The 16,505-nt window shown below is 32.6% G+C and overlaps 1 protein-coding gene across 1 annotated transcript in view; it reads right to left on the bottom strand.

Annotated features, from left to right (window-relative positions):
- The window catches only part of LOC149897977 (NACHT and WD repeat domain-containing protein 2), a 33,779-nt gene extending 27,270 nt beyond the window's left edge, over nucleotides 1-6,509 (bottom strand). The window contains exons 1-2 of the mRNA XM_090115856.1: nucleotides 6,407-6,509; nucleotides 1,306-1,394 (exon numbers count right to left, since the gene is read on the bottom strand). Of these exons, the coding sequence (XP_089971982.1) occupies nucleotides 1,306-1,394; nucleotides 6,407-6,509 (192 nt within the window). The remainder of the gene's footprint in view (nucleotides 1-1,305; nucleotides 1,395-6,406) is intronic.
- Between the last annotated feature and the right edge of the window lie 9,996 nt (nucleotides 6,510-16,505).

Genomic DNA, 16,505 nt, shown 5'->3' with positions numbered 1-16,505 from the left:
GGGTGGGTTTGTATTATAGATTAAAAAAATATAATAGTCGATCATTTTTTAATTTACTTTTTAGAAAGTATAGAACAAAAAATCTGAAAAACTGACACGTTTATCGAATAGGTAAGGTTTTTTATAAAACACAATTTGGATTTTTTTCTTATTTTATGCAATATCGTAATAGTGTTAATATGATGATTAACTTTCTTTTCAAATAAGTTAGTGTAATATTATCTCAAATTATGAATTAGTCGATATAAATATAATATAGATATTATTTTATGACATTCTGCAATATAGATCTCTTTTAATAGACTTAGTCTCTTTTTCAAAGTCGGGTAAAAAGATAGATCTTCCCTTTATTCCGAAAAGCACATAATATCAAGGGATTTAATGTGAGAAGGAAGACATAAATTTTTATGGGATCTGTTTATCAAAACATGTATTTTGCGATAAATCAATATAACTAGGGCGTTTTGTGAACTTCTTGTCATATATTTATATACAAGCTGTGCCCCGCGGTTTTACTCGCATTGCTCCAAGCGATGATGTTAAGCCTATAATATGTTAACCCGACCTGTTATTCATGCAAAATTTGAAGTAAATCCATGAAGTACTTTTTGAGTTTAACTCAGACATACCTATATACAGACAAATAGACAAACATTCTAAAAACAATGATTTTGACTTCGCATCGATTGTAGATCACGCCCTTGACTTTCATACGAATAATAATAATAGTAAAAATTTTGTTTCTTTGAAGTTTTCATATTCCTTGACCTTAAATCTAAGATTAATTTTTAATATCAGTTGGATTACGATAATGTTATAATATTATAATATACTAGCGGTCCGCCCCGGCTTCGCCCGTGGAACATGTTTACGTTTTCTCTACATAAGAACCATCCTCGTACTTCAAGGAATATAATAAAAAAATAATTATCGAAATCGGTTCAGCCGTTCTCGAGTTATGCGCTTACCAACACATTTTGCGATTCATTTTTATATATAAGAAGATAATGTTATAATAGAATCGCTTATAAAGTTACATCTAGCTAATTTATAATTATATACACAGTATATACACCCCATGTGAAGTAACGTGTGTGTACAGAAGAATGATCGAATTTCTGTAGATAATAATTGCCATGGTTTTATCATTTCTGTTGCATATATTTATACCTCATGTAGACTAATATAATACCTCCTTTTACCCGACTAATCAGAAGTACTTAGAGTTATATTTTTTCAACTAAATAATTAAGTACTTTTTTATACCTCGAGACCCAAACGGTTGTTCAGTTGCTATAGACTTACCTGAAACTCAAGACCATGTTTTTCCCGACAGTAGTCTTTTATCTTTGGATAACACTTCGCCATCAAAGTATTCCTTTCCATCGTTGTGTCTGGAAATAAAAACGTTTTTATGTATTAAAACCCGTTTAAATTATATCCTATCCTATCCTAATATTATAAATGCGAAAGTTTGTGAGGATGTGTGTGTGTTTGTTACTCTTTCACGCAAATACTACTGAACCGATTACAATGGAATTTAGCACATATATAGAGGGTAACTTGGATTAACACATAGGATAGGTTTTATCCCCGAAATCCCACGGGAACGGGAACTATGCGGGTTTTCCTTTGAAAACGCGGGCGAAGCCGCGGGCGGTATCTAGTCCTCAATAAATATTGTTACCTAACTGATTATTCCGAATAATGTCAAATCACGGAGACGGATTCGTTTAAAGATAATAAATTTATATTTAATAGGACAACATGATCCGTATTACAAGTTGCAATTAATAGTTTAAGCTTGAACAACTTTACTATCTAAACATTAAACGCTCCTTGTCAATCAATTAAACTATATAGGTATAACTAGTGATCCGCCCCGGCTTCGCCCGTGGTACCTACATGTTTAAACTATCCTATCTCTCAAGTTGGATCGAACTGCACATGGTGTGCGAATTTTATTATAATCGGTTAAGTGGTTTAGGAGTCCATTGAGGACAAACATTGTGACACGAGATTTATATATAAGTATTAAGATATTATATTTCTACACCTGTCAATGTCATTTTTCGATATACTTTATTGAGGAAAGTCAAAAGTGCGAAGTTCAAAATCGATATATAAGATTTTATCTGTCTGTATGTATGCTACGGTTTGACTATTCCTTGGACTCTATTAGAGAGCTACATACCGTCTAACTTTTTTTTTCAAGTCAATCCGGGCTAAACCGAGGCAAGCGGGTTGTTGTTTATAAACGTATTTCCAATCCATACATGTATAGATATTTCTAACTACTAACTCTGTCTGTCTGTCTGTTACGCTTTCCCGCTTAAACCTCTCAACCGATTTTGATGAAAGGTATACAGACAATCTTTAGACCCTGATAAAAAACATAGATATAGATATTTTAATTATAGAAATAAAAAAAGGAAGTCATCTCGCAAATTGAGGTTGCTCTTACAGATTTCTTTTATGATGCTTATAAAACTTGTGACACTTTATCGTACATTCCGGGAATAAAAAATTAAGAAAATTGGGACATTTCAGAAGACTTAAATATTCTTGAAACTTCGTCTGTTTGACAGTTCACGAGAAGACAGGAAAGCGTGTGTTGGATCTCGGATCCGTTCGTTGGTAAATTATAAACTTAGCGGCCGCAATTCTTATAAATTGTTACAAAAATATTATTATTTTACTAAAATTATTAATCCAAAACTATGACGATTGTTAAATTTTACATTTATGTCGTTTGTATATTTTTGGATTTGACGCGAAACTTGAAAACATGCAGTGAATATTTACAAAAAGTTTCTCTTTCCTTCTTTTCTAGTTGTATCTAAAATTAAGGAATGCCCAGCAAAATGCCCTTTAAAATACATTAATAACGAGTTAAATATAGTGTTACTAAAATCAATACATTCTCTTTGCCCAAAAACTCAAGTTAAGTATATAACATTGTTCCATAAACGATTACTTTATGCCGCATTACTTGCGCCGAGTGCAGCTGCTCTGCGGTTCAATGTTTTTGATTGATAACTTTCAACGGAATACGAAAATCGCAATATTGTATTGCGAAAATGAATTTTGAGGTGTTGAAGAAAAAGTTGATATGAAAATATTAGAAGTACCTACTAGTAGGATAATTCCTACTAGTTCTTCTAATGTTATTTGTACATTAGTAGTACTAGGGTATTTAAGTTTGTAAATAATGGATGGATCGATGTTTGTTACTCTTTCACGCAAATACTGCTGAACCAATTACAATGAAATTTGGTAGGCTATTTATCCCGCGAATCCCACAGGAATATGAACTATGCATGTTTTTCCTTGAAATCTAGATAAACCATACTTGCGTCCCGCGTCCGTATCCTATACTTGTTCTTATATCTATTTAAAAAGATATAAATTCGTAGTTCGTGCAAGTTGTAAATTTTAACTAAGTAAGGTCAAGCGCTGTATCTATTTTGCTCTTTACAACAAGAAAATCATAGTAATATCTCAGAACGACGTGACCCAGGATTATTATTGTTATTACTTATTACCTACAAGAATAGGTTAGACGTTAAGTTCCTACTTCAAAATGCGGTTGGGAATAAAAATGCAAAATGAATAGAGAATCTGAACTTATATGTATAAAATTTCTCTTAAAATAAGTATGCTGTGATTGTGAACAATATTATCTTTATTCTATGTATCATTAGAAATAATAGATCGAATTTAATAAACGGCTTTATCAATAAAATAATTATTTGTCAACATAATATATGTATAGGTATATGTTAATTGTAAAATTAGTCAATTACCGGTCAATAAGGTTATTGACTGGTTAAGGGTTTTGACTGTAACATATACATTTTAATTCAATAACAGCTTAACGGCTTAAACATATCTTTTAATGTAAGATAAACTTTATCCATAAACCATTACGTTTATTTGTACAATCCTCTTTCGAATTCATTTATATCACTATACAATATACATTGTTACAATTTAAAATTTAATACACGAATATCAAACGATATAAACTCATGTCGCAAGCTAAATCAATACTTTAGTGCTTAAATTCAATATCCAGTCCATCCAAGAAATTGTACAATACGGAGTAACACGTAGGTACAAGACTTAACCTATTTTATCGCTTGGCAGACCGCTAGTGTCAAGTGTTCCCGTTTGACACAGTCCTCTGGTAGAGCAGCTATTATCGTTAAGTTTTGTCAAATTTTATATGAAAGGACCGATTGTATATAGTTTACAGTTTTTGTTGTAAAGAAAATGCTCTTTAAAAATTGTCAGAGGTCATATAATTAAAAACCATTACGTAGTAATAATGAATAGAAACATGGTGTTTATTGCTTATAAAGATATTTTTTATCGAATGCAGAGCATATGTACCTTCATTTGATTGATTTTTGATTCATAGTTACTTACTAAAAGTTGATAGGTTAAGTCAGGTACTTAAAAACTCCTTTATATTTTACCTACAATTTAATCGAGTTTACAATACACATAGGATATGTTATTACGTTGAAATGAATAGGTACTAAGAAAACTAAAAAGTAATAAAATAGGGGTTCGTTTTATGTCAAACAGGGTGATAACGAAAAGCAAGTAATAAAGGCTAAAGCCATTACAATGTAGGTAACTACATGAGCACGCTCTAATTATTTCACATTATCTGTACCGGGAACTATGCAAAATTTAATTTTCGCAATATGCATCATAATGGATATTTGAGTGCTCTTTAATCAGAAATCGTGTTAATTGTTTCATAATTCCTTGCGATCCTTTGGATGTGATAAACACATTCTCTATAACTATCAAAATATTGAAAACTAGCTTTGCACCGCGCTTTCACCCGCATTGCTCCGCTCTTGTTAGAGCGTATACGCACTATGCGGGTAGCCGCATTGCGGGTAGCCGTCCGGCTGACCGCAAGCACAATTATGTACGTAATATTCATTTCTATGCGCACTGCGATGCGGCTACCGCAGACCGCACAGTGCGCATAGAAATGAATATTACGTACATAATTGTGCTTGCGGTCAACCGGACGGCTACCCGCAATGCGGCTACCCGCATAGTGCGTATACGCTCTTAGTCTTAGCATGATATATAGCCTATAGCCTTCCTCGATAAATGGGCTATCTAACAACGGAAGAATTTTTCAAATCGGACCTGTTCCTGAGATTAGCCCGTTCAAACAAATAAAAAACTCTTCAGCTTTATAATATTAAAAGTGAAATTAAAATTAGTTTTGGATAAAATATCTTATAGGACATAATGAAAGGCTACAGAGATTTCTACAGCGAAACCAAATACCAATAAATACGTACACGTACGTTTGTGAATTAATAATAATTATTGTATGCTATGTAACTATAGTAAAAACATGAATGATGAATGTTCCTTAATTTTGATCTTAATATCTTTGTATGTACCATGTTTTTATGCAATAAATGATTTATTTATTTATTTATTTATTTATTTACAGATTTACATATACAGTATGTTCTGGGTCTTTCGACAATTTTTGATTTTAATATAAAGTACAGTACAAACAAGTACACAGTGACACGAATTGTCTGTAATTTTTATCCAGTATATACGTGAACCCAACTTCTACTACTTATTTCTTTAAAACTTCGCTTAAAAAATGGAAAATTATCCCTGATACCAAAGTAACGATTTGATTATTTATTTTCCTTGCAAGTGTTAAATATTATGTATGACTAGCTGCTCCGCGCGGTTTCACCCCCGTGGCTCCACCCCTGTTGGTCGTAGCGCGATAATATAACCTATAACCTTCCTCGATAAATGGGCTATCTAACACCGAAAGAATTTTTTAAATCGGACCAGTAGTTCCCGAGATTAGCGCGTTCAAACAAACAAACAAACAAACTCTTCAGCTTTATAATATTAGTATAGATATAAACAAGCTTAAACGGCCATTATTATTTTGCATTGTCTTGTAGGTATTTCATTTGGTATATTATATCTTCAGAGCTTTGCAAAGGTACAGGTATTTAATATTAATTTCAATTTGATAACTCCGCGCGTTCCCGAGAAAAGGGTCTTGACAGATGAACAGACGGACAAAATGATTTGTTTCTATAATATTTCTTCCTTTTTGACGAACGGACGGGAACAATAATTTATACACAAAGTTAAGTAACTGTATCTTTTAAAATATTAAACAAGTTTTCATGAAAATTAAACAATACATTTATAGAGACCTATATGTACAAAATTTTGTACACTAAAAGCTCTGATGTATAATGGATTAACTGCAGCTTACGAAACCTTAACCATTTTTTTTAAATAAGGGCATATATACATAATACACCTGAATTTACATTAAATGTAACAAAATCTAGTCTAGGCAATCAATTTAAAAACTAAATACCTGTGAAAGTAGAGCTGGTGAATATTCTGACAATCTTTGAGCTGACGGGCGGCAGGGACTTCAGGGAGCCCGCGAAGATCAGGTCCACGGTGCGGTCGTCCATTTTTGTTTAATATATCTATAGAAATGAAAATAAGATTATTTTTACTTTAATTATATATATTAATCTTGACCACCAGACTGTCTACCTTAGCGATCAGACCGCTTCCTGTGCTCAGAGAAGTAGTTTGATTTGATTTGATTCTTAATATATTCATTTGAAATTACGTAAATGTAGTAAAAGTAACATAAAATAAAGGCTGGATAGAAGAATAAAATATCGGAACATTTATCTAAAAAAAATTGTTAAATTACTTCTTAGAATACCGTTCCTAATAATTTAAGCATTCAAAAGCTTTTAAAATTCGCCGAATTAATTTAAAGGCGTAGATATTTTTTAAAAGCGAATTTTTACGATAATTTTATTAAAACTGGATAATGGAGAATCTAATTAATTAAAATAATATGATTGTACGAGCTTACAACTATTGAGATAAGTATAAGACAGATAGATATCCCTAAAAGGATTTTTATTATATCCCTACGTATGTATCTAAGTCCCAACTCACATGAAACGCATAAACTCACGTCTTAAAGATTTTTTCCGTACTTTTTCCTTATGAAAGTGAAGTACTCGTCTAATAGTTAACTAGCTTCGTGGTGTGACTATGGTTCCTATATTAATTGCTTGTTGCATTTAGTAAAAATGTAATAAAAATTTCTACGTTACTTGGGTTTGTTTAAAAAATGCAAATAAAATCTGCCAGTTGCTGGTACACTATATTTTAATAACAAATATAAACTTATACAATGAAGAAGCGTCGTAATAGTTTACGCAGTTTACATAAAAAATTAAAAATACAACGTTTGAGTGAATTATCAAATATATAAAACTAGTTTTCCGCCCGCGGCTTCGCCCGCGTTTTCAAATAATAATAAAATATTTATTTAAATAACCGGTAAAGTTCTGCTAATCAACGCGTTTTAGTGTTAACCTAGAATGCATGATAAAACCTAGGTATAAAGTAATTAGCTACGTGTCAGTCTGATAAAACGTGATATCGGGGAGATATCACGGAATTTATGGCAACGACTAAGCTATTTAGGTTATCATTTCACGTTCTATTGTTTTAGAGAACGGAACACCAGGATATTATTAGTCCTATCCTCAGTGCCGTCTTTAGGATCAACGAGGCTATGGGCCAAGGTACTGGCTGGGGCCTATGTAAGGAATGAAAGTTTTTTAAGCTGTATATAATTACTGTTATTTTAGTGCAAAAATAAATTTTTAAACAAATTTTCTAAATCTTGTTTCTATTTTACCAAGTGTGTGATTTGATATTTTTCTTATTATGTTATAAAATTTGTTGTTGTATATCGAAAATTTTCAGAATTGTGGGGCCCCTGCCTACCTCGGGGCCTCGGGCCAGGGCCCTGCGGGCCCTGCCTTAAAGACGGCACTGCCTATCCTGAGGATGAATGTATGTGTAGGTGTGTATGTTTGTTACTCTTTCACACAAATACTACTTAAATGATTGTAATGAAATGTCCCTCTATATGTGTGCTAAACACATATAGAGGGTAACTTAGAACACATAGGATAGGTTTTATCCGGGAAATCCACGAGATCGGGAACTATGCGGGATTTCCTTTGAAAACGCGGGCTAAGCCACGGCCGGAAAGCTATTTATAAAATTGTTAACTATAATATTTTTAAACTATGTACAGTAGAATCCGTTTATTATGACTCCGCCTATATTGACCAACCGGTTATTGCACTACGAAGTTTGGTTTTCATATAAAATTCTTTATAAAAAAGTCGGATATATTGACTTCCCTTACAGTGACATGCCGCTTATTATGACCCATTTTTAATAAATTATGTCTGGTTATAATGACCGAAGTGAATTCATTATCACGATTTGTTAACAGCAATATTGAAAATGATAATTTGACCATAGGTCTTCTATACACAATAGTATTAGAGACTGTTTTTACAATAAAATGAAAAAACAAAAGCAGACAAAAATTACAGTGTACCTACAGTAAAAATACACATGTATGTGTTATTATAATAATCTGCATATTACGTGCAATTTTGATTTTGATTTAATATGTACCTATACAAACAAGTATACTATGTTTCTGTATTAAAATACTTAAATACATACATATTTACATAAAAAGATTTTTCATTTCACATAACGCTTTGTATGACGTCCGCTTATTATGACGTGTTTGTCGATTCCCTTCGATGTCATTATAAACGGATTCCACTGTACTTACATTGGAATTAGATTATTCAAACACAATTCATAGATAAAAACGGCTGTTGCGTAAAATAAATTAAATCTTATATTGCAAACTTCGTTAATCATATTTATTTAAATTAAATATTCATAGCAACTATACGCTGAATAATAAACATTTAACATCAGAAAACAAGGCACACAAATAAACTTTTAAACTTTGTTATTGTGAAAACATTTACAAACAAAACTGAATAAATTTTAACTAAAAAAATAAACACTAGATAACTTAATAAATAATTCGTAAACATGACTGACATACAAATTCCCGCCTTTCTTTAAAAAATATTATTAAAAAAAACAATGTGGCCAGCAGTGTTACCATTGCATAAAATTAAAAAAAATATATGATAGATTAAAAAAATTGTCATAAATTAAGAAAAAAATATTTTTCTATAATTGAAAGTTGGAATTTGAAACACAAGTGTAAAAAGTAAAAATATATTTCTTCTAATATCACACAATTATATACACCACAGACTATAAAATTATCTTTGATTTATTGCCAATCATATACGATTATAAAAAATGTTTTAACGATTTGTATAAAAATAAGTACATGTCCCGTTTTTAATGGATGGAATTTTAATGAACAAGGAAATTTACAATGTATGAAATTTATAACCCAATATAATTCGAGCGAGATAGACAATAGCTTAAAATCTTATAACGAGACAAAGGCTCACCTGCCCTAGTTCTAGCGCCTCAAACTTCAATCAATACATTGCACCATTTCAAATGTTAAGGTCACGGATATTGATCTCTTTTCACTTTCAACGGATAAAATATCGTTAAAATTTTATTCGAAACAAAATATATCAATTACAATCCGAACAGAGGTATCATTGAATTCTTTGTTTGGTACAACTTTCCGAACTGGCCGAATGGAATTCAAATTCGAAATTTGAAATTTTCTTTTTTTTTCTTTTCCGTGTTTCTTTTTTAAACGTGTTGCCAGTGACACTTGTGCGATGCTACTGTTATGATTTGGAAAAGTAGATACATCCCTAAATTGTTATTTGGTTGCTAAGAAACCGTTTTGATTTGAGCATTTTATTCGATTTCTATGAAGTGCGGATTAAAAGGTATGTACACACTATATATTATTTTAATTTTTATATTGTACTGAAATCAAAAATTCAGTTAAGTTAGTAGGCTTAGTTAGTAGGTATAGTTGTTTAGTAGGTAGTTATATAGTATTATGTGCCTGCTTTTAAAAGTTGCTCCGGTTCATTGTTCGTAGCGTTATGTAAGATTTTATTTTACTCGTACATCCTAAAGCTTTCCTCAATACCCCAAACTAAAACATTTTCACAAATCATACCTGTTTTCCTGAGATTAACTCGTTAAAACAAACAAACTTTTCAGCTTTATGATATTAGTATAGACAAGGTAAAGCCTACAACTTCGGTCACGTAGGCAGATGTTGCCTTTATTTATTACTAGCGGTCCGCCCCGGCTTCGCCCGTGGTACATATTTCGCAATAAAAGGTAGCCTATGTTCTTTCTCAGGGTCTAAAGATTATCTGTGCCAAATTTCATCAAAATCGGTCCAGTAGTTTATGCGTGAAAACCATTTTCAAGAACCAAATTCTCAAGAAAATCTTTATTAATCTAATCTACGTGACACAAAGTTATCCAAGTCATATTAACTGTAAATCTAACCCATAATGAAAGATTATATCGAAGAATAGATGACGTCAGTATGCAACCCCCTTATCAGTTAGAGACAGAGCCAGCTGGTACCATTATAGTGTGAACTTATGCGATGAATTTAAAATAGACACTAGATTCTTGTGACCTATTTAAGTGTAACCACAGTGCTTTAGTTCGACTCTGAAGGGGGAAAGGTTATTGTTATATCTTATATTATATGATTTGATAGCAATTTATAACTTTATTTATATTTATGTTATGTACTAAAATATAAACAGTTGAAATACACATGATTACCAGGCCATGACATGACAAGTCTCGTTTTAGATACTGGATCTTAGGGTGATTATCCACCAATAATGTGCGAAGATGTGTAGCGAGGAATGTGTCACAATCATATTAATATCGCTTCATTTATTTTGAAGCGTTTAGCGTTTGAAGCGACACTATTGGTTATTTACGATGGTTATTTACAAACACATTCCTCGCTACACATCCTAGCACATTATTGGTGGAAAAGCACCCTTACATTAGCTTATGATAATGAATTCAACAAAAGTGGCTCAGAATTGGGATCATAAATGTAATCTATAATATAAAAATGAATCGCAAAATGTGTTGGTAAGCGCATAACTCGAGAACGGGTGGACCGATTTCGATAATTCTTTTTTTATTACCTATATTCCTTGAAGTAGGTACCAGGATGGTTCTTATGTAGAGAAAACATAAATATGTACCACGGGCGAAGCCGGGGCGGACCGCTAGTATTTAAAAACTCTAAGTTACAAAATATTGTCATATTTCAGCAGACAACAGAACGACCATAGCTGAAGTAACCTGCCTACATAGCTTCAAAATTCGTCAAAATTAGTGCCGCCTGAAGAGCTGTTCTTCTTAACCTGTAGATCGTTCAACAACCCTTGAGTGCAACTCATTGCTGAAAAGAAAATCCGCTGTCGCTGAAAATACGCTTACAGGAAAAGCAATAGAATACAAAGTATCGTAAGTTAAAGTTAAACCGTAAGTTTCACTAAGCTGTAACTTTATGCTCGTGGGTGTTGCCGCCGGAACCGGGTTTTATAGTCTACTCTAATCGTGGAAAAGCAGGTAGAATAGCAACAAAAATAGACGCGTTTCCGTTGGTGTGTGGCGCAAGGTGCGAGCGAAGCGGTTTGGTAGCAGTGTAAGCAGGTTAGTAGAGATTAAACTTTATTTTGAGTATTATTGTTTAAAGATTACAGTTATAAGTTTATTTAATGAAGATTAAAAATATATTTGTACTATCAGAATGTAAATAATAGAACAACAAATAGTTATCTCATAATATTTCCACAGTCGTGACGATCGAATTCAAAACCCAAGGATAGAGTTAAATAACACAGAATATCTAGAAATGGTAGTAGTTACTTACAAGCTGCTCTAAGCAGGATACTATTTGGTAAACTAAAAATATTTACAGAATATCATAACCTTTATTTTATTATTTCTTCAAAACCTTTCTTTTGCCACATAACGTGTATAATTCATTATTTTTAACAAGTTTCAGCCCACATTGGACCCGAATAACCTTGCTTTTAACGTACCATAAAGTGATCCGTGAAAGATAATATGTGTCCGTCTGTTTAGATACATGTTTACTTCTCTGGAAAAAAATATTGATTGTAAAAGAATATGCTGTTGCAGACGATTGATAAAACCGCTTATCGCTCACCGCCCCGCTGCAGTCTATAACTCGGACCAACAGGTAAAGACTACGCCCAGTGTAAGGTGCGGCCTGCATACACTGTTACTAATGGATTGCTTTTCATGCCCTTTATTATCGTCGCAGATTATAAATGCCTGTTCCATTACATAAGGGATGGACTGATACATTGTGTTTTTATGGATTTTGTAGGCATTTTTGGAAGTGATAATGAAGAAAAAGGAATAACAAGTGAGGATACTAGCATAGTATTATCACAGTATTACCATCCTACAGTATGGCGACGAATGTACTTGTGTAGAGAAACGGAGGGGAACTGGCGGGGGGTCGGGCGACGCGGGCCGCTTAATGCAATCACGCTGAGTTTGCATTAACTATCGCGAAAGGACGACGCAGTCGTATTTTTTGTGTAATAATTTTACTATACAAAGGTACTTACATATTCTATTATGACGTGCAAAAACTGTTCCGTTTACGGATGTAAATCTACATTGAAATCCCAGAAGGAAACAATATTTCAGAAAGATTGTATTAATTGTATGTGTTGAATTAAAATCAAAGCTATGTATATGTTGTCCTCATTATTTTCTAATCAGATTGTACATCCCAATGCGAATGCATTACTTAGTTAAATGGTATAATATACAATTAAGAACATCCAAAAATAAAGTGTCCACGTAAATAATATTTAGCAGTGCAATATCTGTAATTATATATTTATGAACAAATAATTACATCAGATTTAATAATCGCAATTATTTTGAATGTACATATGAATAAATGATTTCATCATAATATTAATAATCAAAATTGTTTTATTTCCCATTTGTTGCAACCCTAGCGTATTTTCGTGTGGCAGCGTAAGTACCTACGCTGGCGGCGGCATCGCGCGACATCAAAGGCGATTCCTTACTGTAGGAAATAATATTGTAATACTGTGGTATTATAGTATCCGTGGTGTCGGGGAAGGTTTAAGGAAAACTACTGAAAGAATGAACGCGTACATTTTATGATTTGGTTATAACGAAAGAGTTATTGCACGCCTCATAAGCGAAGCGTTGAGGTGGGTACTAACTACTACTGTCACTTCGCGCAAAACATCTGATTTTTCAAACTTAAAATGTCTTTATGTATCATACATTGCACTTGTAAGATAAAACATATACACACATATTAAGAAAAAACACTATTTTTAACGTTCATGATATTTTTGATATCATTTTTGTTATTTAAACTAGTTAAAAAACAGTTTAAAAAAGTTCTGTCTTGGACGTCCGTGTGTCTGTATGTGCGGATCCTTTTTAGGGTTCCGTAGCCAAAATGGCAAAAACGGAACCCTTATAGTTTCGTCATGTCCGTCTGTCCGTCTGTCCGTCTGTCCGTCTGTCACAGCCGATTTACTCGGAAACTATAAGTACTACAGTGATGAAATTTGATGGGAATATGTGTTGTATGAACCGCTACAAAAATATGACACTAAATAGTAAAAAAAAGAATTGGGGGTGGGGCCCCCCATACATGTAACTGAGGGATGAAATTTTTTTTTTCGATGTACATACCCGTGTGGGGTATCAATGGAAAGGTCTTTTAAAATGATATAAAGTTTTCTAAAAAACATTTTTCTTAAAGTGAACGGTTTTTGAGATATCAGCTCTCAAAGTCGTAAAAAGTATGTCCCCCCCCCTCTATTTTTATAACTACGGGGTATAAAATTCTAAAAAAAATAGAGGTGATGCATGCTAATTAACTCTTTCAACGATTTTTGGTTTGATCAAAGTATCTCTTATAGTTTTTGAGATAGGTTGATTTAACTGTAATTTATTATATTTGCTGCTACGGAACCCTTTGTGCGCGAGCCCGACTCGCACTTGGCCGGTTTTTCTTGTTAACACGATAGCGACCGAAATACTTTACTAATCGAGTCTTTTTTTTTCTCTTACGCTTGAGTATGCTCAGGAATAGAACCCTTTCATTTTTCAGGGTCTGATTCGATGTGGTTTAATTGTTATTAAATAAACAAAAATAATAATTAATAAATATTTATTAAAAAAAATTATGAGGCGTGCACTTTTGGATTTTCCAAATTATTTTAAACCTATCTCGAAAACTACTATTTCCAAACTGTTTTAGATAATATAATAATTCTAACATAGTCTTAGAGGTTAATTACAGAAATTAACATAGTCTGTAATGAATATTAATATGACGAAACAACTATTTATATCAGTAGTCTTCGTTACTATTTGTTTTTGACGAACTTTTAACGAGTCGAAAAATTATAATCTATCCTACTTAATAATTAATATTATAAATGCGACAGTTTGTGAGGATGGATGTGTGTGTGTTTGTTACTCTTTCACGCAAATACTACTGAACCGATTACAATGAAATTTAGCATACTTATAGAAGGTTACTTGGATTAACATATAGAATAGATTTTATCCCGGAAGTCCCACGGGAACGGGAACTATGTGGGTTTTTCTTTTTTCTTTGAAAACGCGGGCGAAGCCGTGGGCGGAAAGCTAGTTTGCCATATTTGCTTTTGTTCTTCTATAATAGATTATCTTCGTAAATGATAACTTCGTAAAACAACTTTAGTTTTGGAAAATACAATATTATCTCCATTACTTGCCTGAGGTCGCTTTAAATGAGAATTTTAATTGGATAAATATAAATATTTTTTTACTATTCTTGTAGCAAAGTAGTATTTTTTTCTGTATGCACCTAAAAACATAGCCATCCGTTTCTATATTATGTATTATGTGACTACTTAACCAACCTCCAAAAAAGAATAACCAAAATTATTTTAAACAATCATTTTTAAACCACAGTTAAAATTTCAATAATTATAATTGAGTGCAGAATGTGGTGCAGAATATATTTTTCGAATTTCCTTTAAAAACATTCATATATTTAGCAATAGGACGGGATTAAAACGGTTTCAGGAGTAAAGACTGAATAATTTATCATTTTAATGTAGGATAATATCGGGCTGAGAAAATTCTGTAAATCTATATACATACTAATATTATAAAGCTGAAGAGTTTGTTTGTTTTAACGCGCTAATCTCAGGAACTGCTGGTCTGATTTGAAAAATTCTTTCGGTGTTAGATAGCCTATTTATCGAGGAAGTCTGTAGGCTATATTATATCATCACGCTAAGACCAACAGGAGCAGAACAATGCGGATAAAACCGCGGAGCACAGCTAGTATTCTATAAAATACAAATGCAAATCAGATTAGTGTGTTTTATTAAGCGGCATTATGAAGGTATACTTTTATTATTCGAACTAATACAATTCGTTTTATACCATGGAATATTTTTAGAATCATTTAGTTCAATATTTATTGATTCTTAGTAGAAGAAGTTTTATACAACGCAGTACTTAGGTACATATTCTCAAATCCATACGACATCGATGGATGGTCGGATCACACCATTTATTTAACACTTTAATATCTGTACAAACAGGAAAGCTTAGAGCTACTTACAGAAAAAACAGAGTACAACTAATTTGGTGGCCTTATAACTTAATAGTGCTCTCTTCCAGGCAACCACGGATGCAACCAGCAACTATACCATTATTCTGGTGAAGAAATTTTATACAAAGCATAAGTACCTATGTAAGATACGTTGTAATAATTACAGGCTATGTATGAGGATCTTTAATGATTACTTCTAGAAGAAATTTCTTACAACGCGGTATGTTAGTTGGAATATCAAAGTGTTAAATTAAATTGTAGTGTAAATTTCTTGTATTTATAAGTAAAATGGAAGTACATTTGTAAAATGGACCTACATCTGCCAACAAACTGTTTTACAGTTTGGCAGAGTATTGTGATAATATGTATATGTGTCTTTGGTTCTGAAATGAAAATAAATAAATAATAAAATAAATGTACTTAGGTACCTATTCTCAAATCCATACGACATCGATGGATGGTCGGATCATACGCCCCTAAATCAGGTTTACGGCGCTCGTTAATTCCTTCATTAGTTAAGGTAATGTGTTGTTCAATGTCATTATGGGAAAGGCAATATGTTAGGGGAATTTAACATTGTTTTTCTTTACACTGTGTGTAAAGAGGAATGATTTCTATAGTCAGATAACAGTCAGAAATAGGATTTTGTATATTCGAAATGATTTATATAGAGTACTAGCAGTCCGCCCCGGCTTCGCCCGTGGTACATATTTACGTTTTCTCTACATAAAAACCATCCTCGTACTTCAAGGAATATAATAAAAAAAGAATTGTCGAAATCGGTTCAGCCGTTCTCGAGTTATGCGCTTACCAACACATTTTGCGATTCATTTTTATATATAAGAATAAGACTAGCGGTCCGCCCCGGCTTCGCCCGTGGTACATGTTTACGTTTTCTCTACATAAGAAC

The sequence above is a fragment of the Colias eurytheme genome, chromosome 24 (assembly GCF_061535395.1).
Source record: "Colias eurytheme isolate Ceu_HAF_F1 chromosome 24, ilColEury1 Martin Lab GWU primary, whole genome shotgun sequence".
NCBI lineage: Eukaryota > Metazoa > Arthropoda > Insecta > Lepidoptera > Pieridae > Colias > Colias eurytheme.
Note: the sequence above shows the minus strand (reverse complement) of the source record. Positions and strands in the feature narration are given on the sequence as shown.